The sequence below is a fragment of the Tympanuchus pallidicinctus genome, unplaced genomic scaffold (genome assembly GCF_026119805.1).
Source record: "Tympanuchus pallidicinctus isolate F22 unplaced genomic scaffold, pur_lepc_1.0 scaffold7, whole genome shotgun sequence".
Classification (NCBI taxonomy): domain Eukaryota; kingdom Metazoa; phylum Chordata; class Aves; order Galliformes; family Phasianidae; genus Tympanuchus; species Tympanuchus pallidicinctus.
This window is the reverse complement of record NW_026294791.1, coordinates 10193099-10215571: the sequence shown is the minus strand read 5'-3', so window position 1 is coordinate 10215571 and position 22473 is coordinate 10193099. Positions and strand designations below refer to the sequence as shown.

General features: G+C 45.0%; 2 protein-coding genes across 8 annotated transcripts in view; one reads left to right on the top strand and one right to left on the bottom strand.

Moving 5' to 3' along the window:
- Positions 1–1399: 1399 nt before the first annotated feature.
- Positions 1400–10378, bottom strand: MED8 (mediator complex subunit 8). Its single transcript, XM_052666020.1, has 7 exons — positions 10279–10378; positions 7508–7626; positions 6378–6522; positions 5562–5702; positions 5073–5154; positions 4532–4780; positions 1400–1873 (listed from the first exon to the last, which is right to left on the bottom strand). The coding sequence occupies exons 1-7, from the start codon at positions 10282–10284 to the stop codon at positions 1809–1811; spliced, it is 807 nt and encodes a 268-aa protein (XP_052521980.1). The 5' UTR covers positions 10285–10378; the 3' UTR covers positions 1400–1808.
- The window catches only part of SZT2 (SZT2 subunit of KICSTOR complex), a 54053-nt gene continuing 41920 nt past the window's right edge, over positions 10341–22473 (top strand). For 6 of the 7 annotated variants that reach the window (XM_052666018.1, XM_052666015.1, XM_052666013.1 and 3 more), the window contains exons 1-9: positions 10341–10422; positions 10548–10673; positions 10782–10955; positions 11568–11738; positions 12951–13082; positions 15071–15230; positions 15670–15776; positions 15965–16175; positions 17344–17514. In XM_052666018.1, the coding sequence (XP_052521978.1) occupies positions 10393–10422; positions 10548–10673; positions 10782–10955; positions 11568–11738; positions 12951–13082; positions 15071–15230; positions 15670–15776; positions 15965–16175; positions 17344–17514 (1282 nt within the window). In that variant the 5' untranslated portion in view covers positions 10341–10392. Of the gene's footprint in view, positions 10423–10547; positions 10674–10781; positions 10956–11567; positions 11739–12950; positions 13083–15070; positions 15231–15669; positions 15777–15964; positions 16176–17343; positions 17515–22473 lie in introns of those variants that run through there. The other variant, XM_052666016.1, reaches the window with a different exon arrangement.

Below are 22473 nucleotides of genomic sequence, written 5' to 3'. Positions count from 1 at the left end.
CTCCTCTGACATTTTTCTGCCTTCCTTCCCAGCCAAAACAAGGAGGGGGCTAGGGCAGGGAGCAGCCATCCCTGCAGCACTCAGCCCCTTGCTGGGTACGGCCTGTCATATAGCTCTCAGCACTGCCTAAAAACCTTGTACCAGAGCCAGCTGAGTGCCCCTGCTTTCACACCGGTTCCCCACAGCAGTCAGTAGCCCCTGACAGCGCAGTGAGCTCTGCGTTAGGAGGGAAGACACTGCTGCAGACATGCAGCTGGATTCATTCATAATGTGGTTGCTTTGCTGATCACACAAACTGTGCATCCAGTTAAACTACCTACTTGCCTGCTCAGTGCTTTTCAAGCCACCATCCACAAAACCTCAGCAACACAAGGATTTCTTCTAAGCAGCAAGAAAGAATAATGTGGCAAAGTGTTTCTCTGATGAATAGATTTTAATTCACAACAGGGTGTGCAACTCCAGTGAACAACACCCAGGGTCTGCACGTTTAAGAAGGCTGATAACTGCTCTGGTCACAGTTTTCTGGAGCAGTCTTCCCAAAGTTTCATTTGGGAAAACAGCCCACAGCCTCCACCAATGCAATGGATCTGATCAGTCCAGAGGCAAGCGGTGCAGGAGCAGCTGCAGACTCTATCTGCCGAGTGGAGATTTCCTCACCCTTAAGATTGCTGACAGATGCAATAGCATCTGTCAAAATACAGTACTGGCTTTCACCACAATTCAAAAAGGAAGTCCAGGCAAAAGCAGCAAGAAGCAAGATGATTCTCTTTCAGATAGCTAGCACATACTAGTATGCTCTGGGGGTATGCATCCCCACCCTTGATTTGCAGAGGAATCCTTCATTAGGCAGATTATATGTTACAGCTCAAGGGCAGAAAGAGAACAGGGATGGCTCCACAATGCCTAGTTTCAAAGAGAAATGGGCAGATTCCATGGCCTGGTTAACCGAAGTGCTACAACCCTGAGCAGAACCAAAAGACCTCCCTGAAGCAAATAATTACTTTTAAAGTAGCTTAGAAACTTTATAGGAATGCAGAAGCAGGAAACTATAGAAGTAAAATCAAATCCAGCTGGGATTTGCAGCAGCATCAGAACACAAAAGCTCAGTGCTTCAGCTCTTGAAATGCTGTTTTCTGACTGTGGGTCCTACAATAGTTGTCACCAATATTCTGCTTTCCAGGGAATAGCCATGATAGGCTTACAAAGAACAAGATGTTTACTATTTATGTTTGTACCCTGCTGACTCACTATATAATACCTCTACACACCCAAGCCTGCAGCTCCAGCACCCTCCAGCATCCAGCCTCCAATGTTTCTTGTCTATTTTGGTCTAGAGCTCTCTATTGCCTTACCCAAAGAAAAATAAGACTGCTTACAACTCAGGAGATGGACACTGGTGTCTCGCTATATGCAAAACAAAGTCTTTATTCAACAGGGAGTAGAGTAGGAACATCTTGAATCAACAGAAACAAGGAGCAGAGTGGTCCATGAAGCTCTCCAGGCTCTGTATCAAAAAAGGGTAGATGCCCTCCTGCTAGGCCCAGAGCAAATGGGATTGATATCACAAGTAAAGCCCTCTGCTCTGGGTGAATAGAGCACTTGTCTCCAGAAGACGTGGCCACTAGCAGCTCCACACAAGCCACCCAGCACTAAAACAAAACCCAGGGAAGGGTCTCATCACTCCCAGCTCTGTGGACGTAGTGTATATATGCAAAGGGACTGAGAAGTTCTGTAAGAAATCCACATGCACTGGGTCCAGCAGAAACAATGCGGGTAACTGCTGTTCCCTGGGTCTGCTTCATGTTGGCTCATCTCTGATATGGATGCATTGAGGCAGACTTGATGTTTGTTTTTATGCCGCTTGGCATCTTTCCTGGAGAGAGAAAAAATAAAGAGCAATACAAAATCAGCACTAAGAAAGTTAATTTGCTCAAGAGTGCGTAAAGAGTACAACAGTCCTACCCAAACTTTGTCTTTTCCGCTCCAGGCACCACATCAGGCTTACTACTACAGCACCCTTCAGCTTATGACCTAATACAATCACTCTCTGCTACAAATTAGCACTTTTCTTTGTTGAGAAATCTCCTCAACGTTTCCTGCCAGGACCTACGTCCCCTTGCTAGTTCTATCCTCGCTCCATCTTAAGACCTTCTCAGGAGGCTCCAACAGGAGCGTGGGACACATTCAGTCCCATAGAGCTTGCTATCAACAGTCCTGGCATAAGAAATCAAACTGATCCCTGCTTTATTTCAGAGACAAGCACAATAGGCTGTATCCTCTTCTACACAGCATTATATTTATCTTAACCACATGCACCTCTTGGGCATTATTGCTTTTGCTGATACCAATCACACATATGAGTGTGTTCAAAGACAATACTAGCAGCCTAGGATAAGCGTACAGGGTTAGACAAAACTCAGATTATCACAAAAATTTTAAAAAGATAGCAATTAAAGATCCACATGGAGGGATATTCAGAGAACTCTCCTTCAAAAAGCAGCATGTGTGCTCAAATGAGAACAAAATCTGGTCACTTCCGAGAACCGAAAGTGTAGAATAGCAGGAGAAGAATAAATATGTCATAGAATAGAAGTGTTTAACCTCTCTCAAAGACATCTAAAGCAGGCCACTGCCTGCAATGAATTGGCAGGTAATCACAGAACGGCTTGGGATGGAAGCGACCTCAACCTGACGTCTCGTCAGTGTTTGCTAACAATCAGAAGACAAATACTTTCACATATTATTTCATAAGGAAGAGTGAACAGGACCATAGGGTTCACCCACATCTGTGTTACTGTAGTAACTGCAGTTCCGGTCCTCCTAGTCTTGAAATTATGTAGAAGAGACAAAAATTACCCAAACTATATTAAACTTCTCACACAAATTTATATTAAGCAGAGTCAGTTGGGAAAAAAAGAAAAATGGATGCAGGGAAGAGGACACAACAGACTTCCAAGAAGTGAAAAACAGAATGGAGAAGGTAGCTGAAAAAATGATTATTCAGTCATTGACTATTTCTCACAACACAGATAAAGAAGAAACATCTTATGGTAAACAATATATTAAAAAAAGGAAATTATTTTAAGCCAAACATACAATAATACTGTGGGATACATTGTCACAAGCCTCGTAGGATTCAATACTATAATTCAAAAAGGAACTGCAAAATTTATGGCTCTTACACTCACCGGTCTTAAATCAAGCTCTGGCTTAAAACACCCCTGAACAACAACAGCTAGAGGTGGCTGTCAGGATATAGCTTGCTCTTACACTCTTCCAGCCTCCACCATGGGCCACTCTGAGGACCAAGACAATGGGACTGACCTTTGGCCAAACAGTACAGCTCTTATCAAAAGAGGTGTGGTGGTTACACAGGCTGGACAAGTGTTCTTGTAAGCAGTGCACACAACCTAAAGTACAGAAGTCATATAAGATGGGATGTCCTCCCATCCTGGAGACAGTGTTTGTGGGTGCAGCCAGAAATCACAGAGGACTTCTTCGTTTCCAAATCACAGGGGAAATTATTTTCTAAATACATAATTAACCTTGGATTAATATCGTTGCTCAAGTTCATTTCTGAACAACACAGTCATTAAATAAGCAAGAAAACACCAATTAAAATATCCAATACCTAAAATCTCCATTAGTATGGCAGTACAAAGTTAGGCCTGCAGAGCTAATATTTTCATTAGTGCTTTCACTGATCCTTCCATACTGTGGGAAACTCCATGCAGTTTCTTTACACAATTTGGGATTCTAAGGCTTTTATACCTTCTTCCTCCTACCTCCAGGCTAGGTCCAGTAGCTATCCTCAGAATGAACTAACAAAACTTTCTGAAGTCTTCCTTCAGAAGCCACAGTGAAAGCCACTCCAGACCTCTGAATGTTGACACTCTTTCCTGAGCTTTTCCAATTCTACTGTAACTTGGTTTTTTGTTTAGTTTTTCAGAGATCAGAACTGAGTTTAATGTAGATGTTGGTGCTTAATGGATTTATACAATGATACTCTGTGTCTGTGTTTTTTCCCTAGCAATTCCTTAGGTTTATGTTTTTAGCCTCAGCTGAACATCCAAAGATCCAATCATGTAACTAGGTTAGAGCCTAGGTACTGGTCAAGTAAAGTCAAATTACTTGTGCTCAGGTGTTTCACCTGATACTTGACATAAATGCAATCTATTAAGTATATGAAGTCCTTCTTTGGCTCTTTTCAGACACCTTCCCCCCCAACTTAAATAATCCCTACAAAACACATTGTGATTTCTCCACGCTGAGCCCTACATTCACAAACTTTGTAATTAAACAGGTACTGTAGTGCAAGTTAAGAAGCTGATAGTTGGGATCTACTTCAAACTCTGAGACAATTTTAAATAAGTATTAATCCACTTTTACACCCTGACTTAAATCCTTAGGGACAGAAAAGATCCTCTTACTCGGTAATATTTACAAGGTGACTGGAGAAGGATCTCTACATCTGCATTCACCTTTCTTGCTTCCTGCTTTTCAGTCACTGTCAGATGTGCAGCATATTTACCTGGCTGCCCTGCTTGTGCCATCTGCACTCCTGCCAGCATTGGCTGCTGCTGAGCAGGTGCACTTGACATTGGCACCTGCTGCATGCCTGAAGCCCCCGCAATGATGGCACCAGCTCCTGGTTGACCCGACTGGACAGATCCTCCAGAGCCTGGGGGTCGCCGGTTTGACAATCCTTTCCCAAAGGCCACAGCTGCCACCAGTGCATTGGTATCTGTAGGGTTGAAAGTCTGTTTGTTCTGTCGTAATCCTGTGGGGAAAAAAAAAGTTTTTGAGCATTATGGCAATGGAGTCTGAAAATTATCACAGCTGGTCCTGAATTTACTTTTTTGATAGTTAGCTTGGCGTGTGCTGCTCAAGGAAGGGGGTCAGAAGAAGCCAACTGCTCCAAACACGAGAGTGCCCCCAAAAACGCTTTTCCATGTTTTTGTTTGTGCTCATCCTCACTTCCCATTCTTTAGGCTCTCTGCTTTACCTATTTTTCCACTGTTCTCAAGTCAGCTACTTTGACCATGTACTCCATTTCCACCTCAACATCATACCTCCACTTTCAGATTCGCGTTCCTCCTTACTGATTTTCTCCAGCAGATTTGAACACATTTTATTTAGGCTTTGGATCTGTTTCTGCAAAATAAAAATCATTGGTAACTACCAGGATACTTCCAACGCCGTACAAGTCAGCAAGGCAAATGAGCCATCTTTCTCTTTTTAGAGCAACCAAATATAAATATTTTGGTATCAGAGCCTAGACTGCCCAGTTCCAATGCATGCAGGAGGGCACTACTGGGATGTTACAGCTTTTGCCTTTCTTTGACTGGTCTGATAGCACCTCCTGTGAGCAGGCAGTAAGCTGGGTACCCTTGTGAGATTTGTAACCCAAACATCAGCTAGGGCTATCTGGAGATATCTCAGGCAGAAGAGGGCATACCAACAAAGGAAACCGTTAGCTATAAGCTTGAAGAAAACTGAATTAAAGGGCATCTTGAGTCCTAGGACTAAGTGACAGAAGTATCAAACTCTTCTTCACCTACCTGTGCTCCATCAGGGCTAATGCGAGCTGCATCTGTGATCAGTTGCTTTTCCTGCTCCTCCACCTCCGGGTCAGGCTTAGTTCGCAGGTGGTCAGGCACGACCTCGTGGCTGAAGACTGGCACGCGCCCCTCTGTCTGCCGCTGCAACAGTTGGACAACACACACTCAGGGTCCCCTCCTCCAGCTAAGCCCTCAGGCAGCTGAAGAGCAGAGCACAGGACACTGGAACAAGACCTAGTAGAATGCTGTGGGAAAACCTTGGCCTGGGGGAGCATTAGGAAGTTTCAATGATCTGTCTAAGAATTCGCCCTGTGTCTGTTTGGTCAGACCAACACACAGGAATCTGCAGTCCCATACGCTGCCTGACAGTTTGGCCAGAGTCAACTGAAATGCTTTCTCACCCAAGCAAAGAATATTGCCAGGGCATGCTATAGGTTCTGTAATACACCTCGTGTTGGTAAGATGATAATCAGTGCAAATTGAGATGTAACTGTCAGACAAACTGCACAGCTATGGCAGTGAAAATCAAGTAAGGCAGCCTTCCAGTTACACAGTGAGATACCACCTCCTTTGTCCTTGACTTCATGAAAATAGTGTATTTAGCACGGGTATATCCTGTAAAGTATGTCCACAGCAAACGTTTGTGAGTGTACGCTCACCCCCCAGCAAAGCAGCTCCAAGGAAGAACTACTCATAACCTTTTATTTCTGTACACTCAGAGCTGAGGAACGCCAAAGTGCAAAGAACTGCAAACTGAAGCAGGGATGTTGCAGCTTTTGACACTCCAGGTCCAACACTCAGTGGGAAGTTTCTTACCATGATCTCCTCATCACGGTCTGGAGACAGCACTAAGGGGATGATAACCTGGTTTCGCAATAGTGGGGTCTTCTCATGCTTTAGCACTTTATTTAAAGTGTTCAGCTGTCCTGAGAGCAATGCAAAGCTGTCCAGAACTGAAGGCCTGGGAAAGAGAATAGAACATGGAAACAGATATCACAGGTGGCTTTTATCTGTTCCTCATTCAAGGATCTGGGAACCAAGGAAATAACATTCTTATTTATCCAAACAGTAAAGAGTAAAACCTAGAGCTGAAAGTGTAGGTGTGGACAGATTCCAGACTCTCTACATACAATGCTGCAAATAGCCAAGGGACTTTACAAGTATCATTGGAAGTGGCAGTTGTTTGGGATTTCTGTAACATACACAGGAGCAGTGCATTTCTTATCACTAACTCTCCCAGTGAAATTCTAAAGTGAAGTCTTGAGACCCATATTCACTCCTAAGCAGCACAGCCAAGAGAGACAGTTTTTATATCTTGGCTATCAAGACTAAGGGATAATAAAGCAAAATAATGGATAATCTTGTCAAGAAGATCCCCTTCAGTTTGCTCTCTCTGGGGACTTCATCGCCTACAAATGCTGTCTGTGAATCTTTGCAGCAGAAACTGTCTAAGATACTGCACAGTTAAGATACATCAGCCTTATGGTCCACCAGGAAGAGAATACCACCTTTCAAGTCTCTCAGATTGTCTGAGAAAACATGCCAAACCAGAAAAACACAAGCATAGAAATGCAGTTTATAACAGAACCAGAGAAAGCAAAAAAGGTCAAGAAATGCAGAAAGAATGTTTACTTATTTTGCAGCATATGTGGTTCTCTAAGATATTTTTGTCCAAAGAGTTTCCAGTCCCTGCAGATGCAAGCAACTACACCAGTTCCCATAAAGCGCCTAGATTCCAGGTGTTGGTATGAGTACTACAGCACAGTGCAGAAGAAATGAATCTCAACTGTTTTTCTGGTGGCAGTTCAATGGCTCCTCCAACATTAACATGAAAAGCAAAGGTAAGCCTGTGGACAATGAGTTAGTAGCTTTTAATTACACTTTTTGAGCAGAGTCGGGAAGAGCTTCAGCAGTGATCAGTGGCAGTGCCCTGTGAGATGCCTTACCACGTGAGCCGATCGTATTCATTCTCCAGCTTGTAGATAAAACTGACCAATGAGTTCTTCAGGTCAGCCACCTGGCTGATAAGTGCCTCCAGGGTCAGCTCCAGCTGCTTCTCCTCTCTCTGAAAAAAAGAAGGGAAGATAAGGATAAGGACAAAGCTTAGGACCTTTCTGATGACAGTGGGGATCCATATACACGCATTCATACACCACTCTCTCCTACAGAGAGACCCCTTTTCAGAGCAAGAAAACAGAGACCCTAGAGATAAAAACCCTACACCTTCACTCTGACCTTGCCTCCTTGGAAGGAACATTTAGGAAGAAACTTATACCTGAGTCAATCCATGGCTAGCTGTCATTTTTAAGATCTAGATGAGTGAAAACTATACATCACTTACATCAGACAGTAATCAGAGTTACCTTGCACTACCTTTGTGAGTTATTCCCAGCTCAAAGCAGATCAGCATTCTCTGAACCCTTTCTGACAGCAGATGCAAGCACAGTGCTGTCTTCACCCAGCATGGCCATTTGCAAAACGAGTATCAGATCAATGGCCTAAAGACTCCAGTTTCTGCCCTTACCCTCATTTCTCATCTTCTTCCTGTCAAGGTGCCACATCCAGCTCCTAAAAAATTCCTTGTCCTTTACCAGCTGTGGAAGGCGCTGCAGTGACAGATTGTACATAGCCTGACACATGCAGAGATCATCTCCTGCCTTTTGCCCCGGTGCACTGCTTAAATAATCTTTTCCCCTGCTGAGTGGGAGTATGGTGACACACAAAGCATCAGGAGAGGGGACCTGATGTCACACATACCACAGAATATCTTTGACGCTTGCAAAAACTCTCAAGAAACTTATCTGCTCTTGCTCATTCAACAGAATTACACAAAATGTAATTAAAGCCCCAAACCTGATGGACTGCTAATGTAAGTCGTGGACTGTACAATGATAATCCATGAGGAGGGTGGGACATAGCAATACAATTAAATAATAGAAAGGGAATGCTCATTGGGAAAGCAGATGGGGTGACTCAGTCTGCTTGCACGCTTGCTATTGGGTTCTTTGTGCTGCTTAAACAAACTGAACTAGCATGAGATCAGCAAGTATCTCCCATGTTTAAGAGAACATGAAATTACTTTATTCATAGTCTGAGACTTCACTACCTTAGAAGAAATGGCTGAATAAATGTGACTAAAATCCACTCCCAAACCACAGCATGGATTCATGGAGTAGACCAGGAGGTTACAACTCACAGCTACAGCACTGCAGCTCTGCTCCATGCTGTGACAGGACTAGCCTGTTCCTGTTCACTTAAGAAACAAGTCTAATGCTTACTGTGCACATTGTTTTTGAGCAAGATGAACCACTGACCGCACTACGAGTTGGGCTGGGAGCCAGCATCTCACTGCAGAGGTGGCAGGCACACACAACCAAGACAACTGGTCTGGCCCATTGCCAGCACTTATCCAAGAAGCCCTACAGACAATGAATGAAATCACATTGCACACACACTGTGCAGTAGTGCAGTCTGAGTCTCCTCCTTTTGTACGCTCTCTCCATGAGAGCTGGAAGCAAGTTTAAGCACTGCAAAGCACATGTGCACCAAGATCAGTGCTTCAAATAAATACTCTACACGTCACAGACATATGAGATATTCAAGCAGCAATTCAGACAGTTTGTTAACAACACTGAATAGTCCCAGGGTAATAAAGATAGGACTTAAGGGAGGGACTGCTGAAGTAACTCCTGATATGGAATGACTGGGAGGTAAAGGTGAAATTCAGAATAAACATAAAGCGATACACATGGTGAAACAAAGAGAAAAAAAACAACCCTGACTTTATGCACACACACTGACATTTATGACCTGATAACACTATCGCTTAGAAACAAGTTCTAAGGATTATCTGAGGGTAACTCAGGAAAACATCAGCCTGAGGCTCAAGAAATCAAGGAAGTCAAAGTAATACTGGGATTTATTTCGAAAGCAGGGGACAACTAAACATTACTGTGCCACTGTACAAATGTGTGCCTCTCTTACATCTTCCATACTGCTGATTCTCTACATCTTATAGACACAGAACCATAAAAGCTGGTAAAGACCACTGAGATCATACAGTCCAACTATTGGCCACATCCCTCAGTGCCACATCTCCAATTCTGTGATCCTTCCAGGGACGCTGACCTCACCGCTCCCTGGGCATCCTGTGCCCCCACATCACCGCTCCTTTGGAGGAGAAATTGTTCCTAATATCCAACCTGAACTTCCCCTGGCACAGCTTAAGGCCATCACCTCCCATCCTATCGCTGTTACCTGGGAGAGGAGGCTGCCCCCCACCTCACCACAACCTTTTGGAGAGCTGCAGAGAGCGATGGGGTCCATCTGAGCTTTTTCTCCAGACTGAACCATCCCAGTTCCCTCAGCTGCTCCCCGTAACACCTCTGTTCCACATCCTTCACTTTTCCCTTTGCCGTTCTCTGCACTCGTTCCGGGGCCTCGTTGTCCTTGATTATGGCCCCAGAACCGACCACAACTCGAGGCGGGCCTCAATCACTGTCAGTAGAGAGGGACGCCCAGCATCCCGCTCCCGCGTGCTGCGCCGTGCCTGTCACAAGCCGGGAAAGCACAGCCTTTCTGGACCGCCCGGAAACACTGCTTTTACTTCTCCTTCCCGCCGGCCCTCGGCTCCTCCGGAGCCCGGCTCGCGGGACCCAAGGCGGGCCTACCGCTCCTCCCGGCCCGGCGCAACGCAACCCAGCCCGCAGCCCCTCACCTGCATGGCGGCGCGGCCCTGTTGCTACAGGAGCCTTCCACTTCCGGGTCAGGCGCGCAGAGGCGGGGTCAGAGGGCGCGGGGCAGAGGGCGCGGGGCGGGGCGCCGGGCAGACATGGCGGCTGCCGAGAGGCCCGAGGCGGAGGTGAGCGGGCTGCGGGGCGGTGCGAGGCGCGGTTGTAGCAGCCCTGAGATCGGGCGTAGAGGGGCTGGGGGGCTGTCGCGGTGCCCGGCCCGGAGTGACGGGGCGCTGTGTTCTGCGCGCTGCAGGTGGAGGAGGCCGGGCACGTCTTCCTCCTGATGAAGAAGGACTACCGCATCTCCCGCAACGTGCGGCTCGCCTGGGTCCTCAGCCGGCTCCACCAGGTCATCTGGGCCGTGCCCGAGCCCGAGCTGGTGAGTGGGGGCCGGGGAGTGCCGCAGGGGTGGGTGGTGGCCCCGCATCATGGTGTGTCCTTTGGCTTGGCGTGATGTCTCTTGCTTGTCTTTCACTTCTTGTTCTAGTTGAAGTCAGAAAACGAGCTGGATGTGCTCAGCATCCTGCCCAATGGATGGCAGCCGGATGAGCCCGTCCAGCCCCGGCCCTACCTCCTGGTGCCCTCCACGCGTGTCACCTTCCTGGCCCGCCAGTACCGCTTTGTGATCGAGCTTGATCTGAGCCCTTCCACTGGCATTGTGGTGAGTCCACGAGCTGCCTCTCTGGGGTGTTCTGTGCCGAAGGACTGGGCTTGGTTCCCTCTGCTGAGAAGTTGTGCATCTCTGCATTAGTTGTCACTTCTGCAGAGGTTCTGTATTCCCGAGGGGTGAAGCAGGTGGTGCTGCTCATGACACAGCCTTGCAATGGATCCTGTTTCCTTGCAGAATGTGTGGCCTTTGTTTGCAGGGTTCGTTCTGATGCAGCTGCTGTTGCAGAAGGAGGCTTGTACTTGTCTCTGTGTGGTATGTGCGATGAGACTGCAGATTCTAGAAGATGTAAAAGCTGTTTTGTTTACCTTGTGCAAGGCTTGGGGCACTGTGGCTGAGAGCTTCATAGAGAGAAAGGATCTAGGTGTGTTAGCTGATGGCTGGCTGAACGTGGCCAGCACTGTATCTGGGCGGCCAAGAAAGCAACCTGGCTTGTATCAGAAGTAGCGTGGTCAGAAGAATTGAGGAGGGTTCAAAAGCCATGGAGATGTGGCACTGAGGAATACAGTTGGTGGGCATGGTGGGGATGGATTGGCAGTTGGACTAGGTAATCTTAGCAGTCTTTTTCAGCCTTAATGATTCTGTAATTCTCTTCTGTTTCTGTAGGATGACTCAACAGGGGAGATCATTTTTGATGAAGTGTTTCATGCTCTTTCCCGATGCTTAGTGGGATTGTTAAGACCTTTCCGAATCCCTGGTTCAGACATTATTTATCAGCCTGAGATCTTTGTCACCATCCAGGCGTACTCCTCCATCATTGGTCTGCAATCCCACCAGGTAAAACTTGGTCTTGCCCTTGGCATCTCATTGCCTCAGCAGCTTGCTGCGTTGGTTTTCTGTCAGTCCAGAGGAAAGTAGGGATATCTGTTAGCTGGGCTCTGGTAACCAGGGTGTTGCAATCTTGGTTATTTAAAATGTGCAGCCTGCTGCGACAGAGAAGCATAGGTGATCAACTTCTTTTTTCTGAGAGGAAGCAGAGGTTTCTCATAGGAGAGCAGGGCCCTTCTCAGAGCACAGGGAATCTTTGCCCTCATGACTACTGTGTGTTTTTGTTGGTGTTGCTCTGTTTGTTTTATTTTAATTTCTACTGACTAATTCATTTTGGCCTGTTGTAATTTGAAACATTCAGGAAAAGGTGTCCAAAAGCTTGTCTGCCTTCTTCAACTGTGTAGCAGTGGTTTATTCAGCGACAATTTCCTCTTTGTACAAACTTAGTTCTTTTTTTGCATTGATAGAAATGTACTTCCCCTAGTGGAGAGGGCAACCCCCCAGTAGTCTCTCATTTACTTGAGCTAGAGCAGGTCTTCTCAATACACTGAAGTTTGGCCTATCATGCCTGTGAGGTTTTTGAAGTTTGTTATTGTGTTGTTCCCTTCCATCTTACAGTGTTTTCATGTCATATTCAATTTTCTGGTGTTGTATCCTCTTTGCCTCTTTGTTCTGTGATACCTGGTTTTGGCAGAAATTGCCTGTACCATGGTGCCATAAATGGCATCTTTGTGCCAGCCAGCATGGGTAACTTCTGTGGAGGCAAGCTCCCCCTGTCGTATCACTCAGCCTCTTTTGTAATGTCCAGTCTAACTCCTTTCTAACTCCTCCTTCCTTAATTTCAACATATTACTCCACTGTCCAGCCACTTACTAGAAGAGAAATGTATCATTCAGTAGGTGAGTTAGAAGAAACAGATCTTTTTTAGAAATGTCAGGCCAGAGTTAATGCCTTCTAACAAGGATCCCGTGTTAATTTTTTTCTTAGAAGAAGGCAAAAGAGTAGAAATTTTTCACTTAAGAGCAATATCTCCCAGAGCTGTGAGCATCTGCACAAAGTGCACTGCAGATGCCATGGAATTCTGTTGCATACAGGCAGTTGGCCCCAGACAGGAATAGTGACAAGGGGCCTACGCTCTACTTTGTAAGGGACGTGTCTGAACTGTGTTATAGGGATTGATACCATAAAACTCTTTGGCTGATGTGTGTGTCCTTGGGCCAGGTGCTATTCCAGGGCTGTCAGCTGGATGAGACAAAGAGAGAAGCCTTTCTGCACCAAGTTTACACACAGCTGTGTGCCTTTGAAAACAAAGTGGCAGAGATGCTCCAGCAACAGTATGAACCCAAACCACAGGTGAGGAGGTCAGAGGTGGATGGGGTTTCTTGGCTAAATAAAGATCTGTACTGTGGAGCCCTGAAGGTGGAGTGGCAAATAGAGGAACACTGTTGTAAGTCTGAAGAAGGAGCAGCTAAGGAGTTTGTAAGAGAACTTTGTGGGGTCTAATAATGAGAAGTGAATCTGAGAAAAGCAGAACCAGTAAATGTTTAAGGGAAGGACTAATGAAAACAGTTACCTTTTCCAATGATAACAATGAAGTGCTTAAATAAAGTGTGGCAAAGCAGCCTGTTGACTTTTATATCATCCAACAGGCTGTAGGATGCACTCTTGAGTGAAAACACTTCTTTGTTACCAGGAAAACAAACCATGAAACTAAGTATACTGGAGCAGTTTCTAATACTCTTGAATCCTTTGGCAAATGTTCCTTAGCCAAAGACATAGGTGGCAGCAGCTTAATGACAGTGCTATGGAAATAGCACTGGAGGAAAGTAAAAATGAAATTTTCTAGGGATTCAGAGTGTCTGTGGATTTCTCATCAAGATCATCTCCCTAATCTTGGAAACAAGGAATGTGAAGGTTATGTTGCAGTACTGCCATGCTGATCTAGAGTCAGAATCATATCTATGAGGACTTTTTCTGCAGTCAAAGGCAGTGTTGGTCTGGTTATAATTATTTAGTCCTTATTTTAAAATTATTTTTTAATATTTGGCAAAACAAGACAAAAGAAAAAGAAAAAGAAAAATCTCAACCAGGTGAGCAAGAGGATACTGGTGATCTCTTGCAGTTGTGTATCTGAAGTGCTCAACGTCTCACACTCGAGCTGAAATGTTTGTCTCTGAATGCTGAGACCATCAGTGCTGCAACAGGAGGAGGACTACAGGAAGCACAGCTTTCCTGTGTGTGCAGCTGGTGTTTTTGCAGTGCTTTGTATGCATTCCTATGCGCTGCAGTTTTTCTCTCATAGTCAACTGCCCTCTAACTTCTTCCATGCAAATGGAGGTAAGGGACGCCTTTGCAGGCCAGAGAAACTGGCAGGTCCTGCCACGGGCTGTGAGGTGGAGGTGGGAGGCCCCAGGGGAAGGGCAGCAACTGAAACTTTTTTTGTTTTCACTTTTGAAATTGCATTGGCTAGATTGTTGTCAACAAGTGGCTGAATTGAAGGCAGCTAGCAAATTAAAGTGATAGATAGTCACATTTTTTTTTAACTTTCAGTGACAGACTGCTCCCATTTGTACAGAACAAAAGTTTCACTTGTTCTAACTTCTCCCAGCTTCAGTCGTCTGTGGAGCTTTGCTAGGGAGGGTCTCATCCATTCTCTGCATTAGCAGTAAAAATGAAGCAATAGTTTATTATAGGGTTGAACTGCCAGAACCTTCTGGAGATGAGGAGACTGTGTACATAGTAGGTTCCTCAGAGCTGTAATTATACAAATTCCAGGCTTTGCCTGGGGAGTGTTTTTCACAGAAGCCTACCTGCATTTGCTTATGGCAGCACTGCATAACTAGTGCTGTCTGAACAGAGTTAAGCATGTAGGCACTGGACTTCGTCTTTACAAAGCTCCTTACCCCCCTCTGCTGCTGTGCTTTGTAGATGAGCTATAGTTGTCTCAGTGTCTTCTGCGTTTCTGAGCTTGAGTAAATGCTGAGAAGCTGCAGCTTCTTTCAGATGACGAGGAAGATGAGAGACATTCAGCATCTTGAGCTGAGAGCTGCTGTGCTTTGCAAAGAAACTTGAGCGACGCTGACGTTTCTCATCTTTCTTGTTAGAAATGAACATATGTAATAAAGCTCTGAGCACATTGTTCTCTTCCATCCCAAGCATCCTTGCCTAACTGCTATAAGGGGACCATGTGACTACAACTTGAAAACTAAAGCTAAAAGTGGAGTCTGTTGAAGTGCTCCAAGGCTGTAGTACTGTGGGAATTGCTAAACTGAAGGCGTTTGGGAGAGTGGGGAATTATGATATTGGTGTTTTTTTGTTGTTTTCATTTCTTCCTTTCCCAGGTGGATTTATCACCCCTGAGCCAAGAAAGCCCTGGTGATGTGCAGGAGCCTTCTGGGAGGAAGCCCAGCGTGTCTGTTGTCACTGCTGATGTTGGCCTTGTCAGCATGGTTCGACAGGGGATCTTGGCACTGCAGCTACTACCCTCAAACTCCAGTGCAGGTTGGTTTCATTCAGGTTGCCTAGCTGTTTGTGGAGGGATGTTCTCCTCCTGTCATTGGCTCATGAATCTTGTGAAGGCCAGCACGTGGACCCTTCTGTGAGCCACTGGTGGGAATGGGGAGGAGAACAGTACTGCTCTCGTATCATGCATCTGCATTAGGGAGTTTGGGAGGAAGTACGACTGTGACTGTTGCTTGGAGTAACTGAGTGTGCAGAACCAGCCCAGTTTGAGTGCTTCACTATACCTGCTCAAGAAGCTTGCCAGCCCCAGAACACCTTGGAAGCTCTTGGTGTCAGTCCCAAGGCTTTTTGTACTCAGACAGTCCTAAGATTTTGATTTCTACTTCTGCCCTACTTAAAATTTATTCCCGCTGCATGTACCAGGGGAGTGATAGCTGTTTGAGATGGAAGATGCTCTAAGATACTGCTTTCTCTGCAGGTATAATAATAATTACGGATGGTGTGACTAGTGTTCCTGATGTAGCTGTGTGTGAGACTTTACTCAACCAACTCCGCAGTGGCACTGTGGCCTGCTCCTTTGTCCAGGTACATATGCTGTTAGCAGGGGACGCGCGGGATGCTTGCCTGCCAGAGAGCTGAATATGAGTTTCTGTGAGGTGTGTTCATCTCTCGAGGGGAAGAGAGGACTTCTCTGTCTGAATCATTCACTGGTCCTCTCCCCTGTCCTCAGCAGTGCTGTACTTCCTCAGGTCTCTTCTTTATCCATCCCTTAGGTGGGCGGTGTCTACTCATACGATTGCAGCTTTGGCCACGTTCCCAATGTGGAACTGATGAAATTCATTGCCATGGCCACTTTTGGTGCTTACCTCTCCACATGCCCTGAACTGGATCCCCTGAGCCTGGATCTGAATGTATATCACAAGGCTTTTCTGCTGTACTCCTTTCTGCGTACTGGGGAGTCCCTGAATCCAGAATACTACTGTGGTGAGGAGTGTTCTTGTCCTTCCAGCAGATGAATGTCTTGCAGCACCAGTCATTGGGGTGACTCCCCAAGCTTGGTTATGCTGATATTTCCCATGGCCCCTCTGGGCCATTGTGAGTATTGTGGGGACAAATGAAAGTCAGTGATTTGTGTGATTTGGCAAGAGCGCTGCTTTCTCATACAAGCAGTATTGCCTGCTTGTGCCTGTGTGAGACAGAGGGCTCTGAGGATGCTTGTTATTTTGGCCCTCATCAAACTCTGCCTCCTGTAGGGTCTGGGCACTATTGGGCCATGCAGATGAATCTGTGACTGCCCTCCTTGTTCTAGGAATTAGGTGGACTGGGGATAACTAATGTCCCATTTTGCACCATCCTCCTTTCTTTGGACTTTGTTCAGTAAACTGGGAACTTGGAGTGGGTGAGAAACCCTCTTCCAGGCTTTTCTCCACACTGACTAGCTCACAGATGGAGACGTCCCGGCCGGCTTGTCCTCATCAGCCTTGCAGATGGCAGTTTGGCTTGAAAAATGGGACCCCTGAGTACCACCCCAAATGTCTCTCTTTTTCTTACACTGTATATGTTAATGCCTGAAAGTATGCCAAGAGAGATTAGTTACTAATCAAACACTGAAGCACCCATTCATGCCTGACTGTGATGCTGGTGCCATCTGTGCTGTCTGTAACTTGCCAGCAGAAACTGCTTACTGTGAAAAGTTTGAAGAGAGCTGGCCTGGGACTTTGAAATGTTGACTCTTGAAAAGAACAGATGTGAGTGGTTTAAACTTAAGTCATCCACATCCAGATACCTTTTAGAAAGTACCTGAAAGCTCAAGGTCTTCCAGGGAAAGGGGTAAAGCCCAAAAGTTTCCTGAGTAACTATTGCAACAGCACTGCAGTTCCTGTCTGTCCAGGCTAAACATGCTGCTCTGTTGCGTGCCTTGTTACAAAGTCTGTCCCAAAGGAGTCTGAGCTTCGCTCCACCCTGCCTCTCTCCCAGACCTCTTGGCCATGCTGTGTTGCAGAACCTGGAGAGGGCGTAAATGGTGCCTGAAGAAGTACTGTTCTTCAGGCTTGTGGGTATTTCAAGCAGTTTCTGTACAGCCCTTTGGGAGAGCTTTAGGATAAAGAGTAGGGGAACTGATTGCTCAAAACCCTGTGTCTGTTTTTTGCAGTATCACAGCACAGACTGTTCAATGAGCACCTGGTGTCTGCGAGCAGCAACCCTGCTCTGGCGATGCGGAGGAAGAAGCACACTGAGAAGGAGGTGCATGCTGACCTCGTGAGCGTTGTCTCAGTCCGCCTGCGTGAGGGCTACAGCATCCGTGAGGTCAACATCACGAAAGGTGACAAAGATTTAAACCCTCTAAACTACAGTTTTCTAGAGAGGGAAACGGCTGGAACCAAAGATGTTTGGTGGAAATGCTGGATAAGTCAGAACTGTGATCTGTAATACCAGAAGAGCTCAAAAGCACCCAGTGGTCCTGTTTTCTCGTCTAGTCTGCTAGATGGCACCTTGAGAATTAGCCACTGACTAGGGGACTGCAAGGGGCTTGAGAGTATCCTAAGTATGCCAGTAAACTCTACCTAACTTTCCTTCTCTGGCTTTGGCTAGTGCCTTAACTGAAGGGGAGATAAGAAAAATCTAAATATAAGTTACGAATTGCAAGCAAGGGAAGAAAATATTTTTGACCTTCACAATGACCTCAGAAGCTCTGAAGAATGGGGTTATTAAACACGGTGTAAACATACATAGCATGGGGTGATCCAATGTCTTCATTATGCTCTTTATATCAGAAAATCAAAGTCTGTGACACAATTTGAAAATTCCAAACATGCCGTGCTATATTTTCTATGATTTTGTTGTGGTCTGTCTTAAGATCATGCAAGTTGATTCCATGCTGTGCTTGGAAGACTGTCCTAGAGCTTCACAGTTCTTTCTCAAGCTTTCTTTCTAAACTTGCTCAGACCAAATTAGAGCTGTGTGATTTTATTATCCTTAATTAAGTTTATCCTCCTCCAGCATTGTATTTATTTATAAATAATGCCTTTCTCCTTATAACCGTCCTTTTGGCAGGTTAAGTAGACCAGTGTTCTGGCTCTTTTTGCAAGGGCAGGCTTTCTACTCAGTTTATTTATCTTAACAGCAGTTTTTTTTTCCAGTTTGCTATTTCTTTGAAACAGCTGATAAGAGCATTGTAAATGTAGTTTTTGTCAGTGCGTTGTTCAGTACTGCTAATACTTCTCTGCTTCTGAAGTAAAGTACCCAATCTGATAGCGAATCACGTGGAGGCATTAAGTTGTTAGCTTAGAAATGCCTGTGCCTTTTATGCACCTTTGCTTTCAGTTGTTGAGTTTTACGCTTTATGGCTGTTGTTTTTGTTTGCTTGGTTTTCAGTAGTCCTTAAATGCTCTTCAGACAATAGTAGTTTTAAATTAATCTCTATTAATTTCTATTAATCTAATCTCTATTAGTCTATTGCTCCAGGCAAAGCAGTCAGTTCTCTATGTGATGACTGGAAATTACAATTCTTCTGGCTTGTTTTTGTTTTGTTTTGTTTTTTTTAACAAGCAGAATGAATCTAAACCAGTTCTGGGGGATGTTGGTTTGGTTGTTGTTTGTTTGTTTTGGTGAAGATTTCTGTAATTACAGAAATTACACAAGGTAATTTCTGCAGTTGGTCTTCAGGGAATACTCCAATTTCTTGCCTGGGGAGTTTTCTATTAATATTAAGATTCTACTGAGGTCTCTTGCTCAGACAGCTCTTCTGGTAGCATCTGCAGACTGTATTCACTAATCTGCCAGGCGTGGCAGGAGGTGCTTTCAGTAAGGCCAGATAGATTAGGTCCATTGTGCTCTCCTTTTCTAAGGATGTCTGTGAAATATCTGACAAGTCAATTCCTGTCCAAGCTGTGCTCACTGTTATGTCTGTTGTAATTTATGAACCACTTCACTTGAAGTTTGGAGGACGCTGGAGAAACCTTCCTGTTATCTGGCAACAGTGGTGAAGTGCTCTTGATGATGGTGAAGTTCTGTAGAGAAGTGCTGGAAGAGGCAGCAAGTGTGAATAGTTCAGAAAGCAGTCAGCCAAATTCATGTTGGACCTTTTTGCGCAAGAATGAGCTACAACCTCTGGCTCAGGTTGCTGTAAAGGAGCAAGTTTCTGGGTTCTGGAAATGTGTTAGAAATATCAGCGCGTGGTTAGCATGCTTCATGCACTTTTCCTTAGGTATCTGCCTGCCTTCTGTTAGCTGCTGGATGTGAGTTGGCTGATTGTCTTTAGAAGAGCAGAGGAGCAGCTGTACTGAGTTGTTGTTTCCTTCAGAATTGAATAGTTAAGGGCAGGTGTGTGGGGAGGAATAAAAGTGGGGTAAGCATCCTTAACATCCCTTTTCTCCTTTCTTTTGTCTTCCCTTTGAGTGCTTGGAATCTGTTCGCAGCTCAAGGGCTTCCTTAGCCAAAAATAGTTTGTGTGTTTCCACAATGTTATTTTTGTTTTTGTTGTTTTTAGGAGGAAATCAAAATGAAATGTTTGAGCTATCAAAAATACAGTGTGTATTTCTGTGTCAGCCTTCAGTGTAGAGGCAGATAGTGTTACTTATAATTTGGAAATACTAAATGCCCTGGGGATTGGCTGACTGTGATCAGAAAAATTATTGAACTAACAGCTTAAAGTAGACTGTGTAAAAGATCAAGATGTTCAGACATCCAGATCTGCCTCTGCAAAAGAAAAGCATGCTTGGCTTATCAGAGCTCTCTGGGCCTTTCTGCAAAGAAGTGTGTAACAAAGAACAGTTAATTAACCTGGATTGCCAAAAGCTTTTGCTAGTGCTTGCCAACTAGAAGCTGCTAAGGAGCCAACTGGCTGTGAAGCAAGAGGAAAGAGTGCAGTTGTGGACTTTGACACTGTCACTTTTCTGCTTCACTTTGCCAAAGGCAGAACAGAATAAATAGCTTTGTGCTCAGAGGTGCCTGGAGAGGTTGTTTGTGGTATTTATAAGTGTTCTGGTTACCCTCACTGTTTGATTTCAGATATTTAGGTGTTTAAAAAGTTGCTATAGTTAGTTGGGAATACAGAAGCCCTTGTGAAAGGGGAAGGACTGAGCGTCATGAAAGGCAGAGGAGCTCCGTCAGAAGGCTGTGGGGTGTGATGGAGCTCAGCTCCTCTTCTGTTTCTTTTTGGGACGGCGTCAGAGGATTGCTGTCTGTAACAACAAAAAACAGTGATTCACTGTCTGTGTGGTTTTGCTGTGTGCTCAGGATAGGAGTGCTTAGAGGACTTTTTTTGAAAATTTATCTTCTGTGAAACCAGTCCAAAAATGGCTGAGCACAGGCTGGCTAGGGAGAAGGCAAGGTGAGTTGTTTAAAAACCAGAGCTGGACTTGGTAGTGGAAATGCTAAGTCACAGCCTGAACCAGTGATAGAGCACCTGGTGTGAAGGCAGGGCCAACCCAGGAGATGCTGTGCACCTGAGTGTCTGGAAGGGGTCAAGCCAGGATTGACCCCTTCTCAGACCTCATTTTAGGGTTGTCACTGGAGGTGAGGGCATCTCTTCCTGGAGATCTCTGCCTACCTGAGGCCTTCCAAAGATGAGTAGCTTTTTTTCTACATTTCCGTATCAATGGCTGCTGCTTTTGGGCTCATTCTCATTTGGTGTAGCCAAAGACTTTGCCACCCTGCTATTATTGTCCCTTTATAGCATTGTAGACTTTATGAAGGAGATCAAAGCAAGAAACTCCTTTGTTAGCTATGAAGTCAAGAACCAGGAATAGATTGCTTAGTAATAAGAGCAGGTTAAAGATTCATTGGTGTATGACTTCAAACTAAGCAAGCGTTTTGCCTGTGTTTTCAGCTTTGCTTGTGTTGGATGATATGAACGAAGCCAAGGTGACTAATGGAAACACAGCTGGAAGTAGGAAATATTTTTCATTAATGACCTAGGCAAAAAAAAAAAAAAAACCACGTAGGAATTTACTTATCATGTTTGCTGTTGATGAAGTAGGAAGGCTTTGTTATGAGAACCAAAATGTTATGCAGAAAGCAATGGATGATGACTACAGCATTAGGAATGAGAGGCAGTTTGGCAGTGTGAAATGGAAGGACACCCATTTATCAATTCTTCTTTAGTCTATTTGACAAGCTAAGCAATCTTCATGTGAAAACAACACTTGGTAGAACCCTGGCAAATGCAAAGAACTTGTTGTGAAAAATGTGAGGCCCTGCAAAGGTCGCAGTGGAATACAGATGGAATATACTACGCATCCTTGATTATAATTTTTTTTTTCCCAAGAAGATGACTCCTTGCAGCACAGAAAGGTCTGAGGCTGTTAAGAGGAATGGATAGCCTGTTACAGGACGATGACTATGGTTTGGTTTAACCTTCACAGTCAAAGCTAAAACCAGATAGAGAGTGTGCACTAGGGAGAAAAATCTTTATTGATTTTCCTGGAAATTAAGCTTCTGAGAATAAAATTCATTTCAGAAAAAGAACAGCTAAGCATGAACTGGGCATGTACTTCTGGAAGTCAATGGGTGGCAGATTCTCTAAGGTAGCCTCCTAGTGAGGATTGTAGGGGCAAAAAGTGAGACTTTTTGCTTTACAATGGAGTGTAATCAGCCTCTGAAAGCGGTGGCCTAATGTACAAATGGCAGTAACAAACGGAGCTCTGCAGGAAGCATAGGATCCAGACTGATGACTTTGTTTGTACGCTTTCCAGCAGATCCTAGTCACCTGTCTCATAAATGCTGCAAGTCTGGCAAACTGTAGGACAAGCTGGACATCAAACAAATGGTTGAGCAGTTGAAACAGCAGCGTGGTGCTGTTAGAGAAAGTAATGTGTTTCACTGAGCTGTTTTGGTACAAATAAATATGCATGGTCAGCAGTGCATTGATAGTTTTCTGCTCCTCTTGTTCAGTGAGGCTTGCTGTCAGGTGTTTGAATTACTTGTGCTAGAGATGCAATGGCCAGCCCATAGAGAGAAAACTGCAGTTTGAAGAACCAGTGAATATTCAGTCTTAGCTTCTTAGTTTTGAGAGGAGCTGAGTGGAAGGGATTAAACATGGTGAGAAAGTTTTGATGCTTGATGTTCTAGATTGTATGAAGTAGTCTCTGTGCAGGAAGAACATACAGTTTAGTTCAGGAATTCGGCCTCACTTTTCAGGTTCTTCTTGATCAAGCTCTATTGCATCCAACAAAATGTCCATGTTTCTATAGTGGGATAGATTAACTCTGCAAACAGCTCACAAGAAAACTTTGTTGCTTAAAGTCCTTGCTCATCTGTGCAAAGCAGAAAGTCCTGGAAG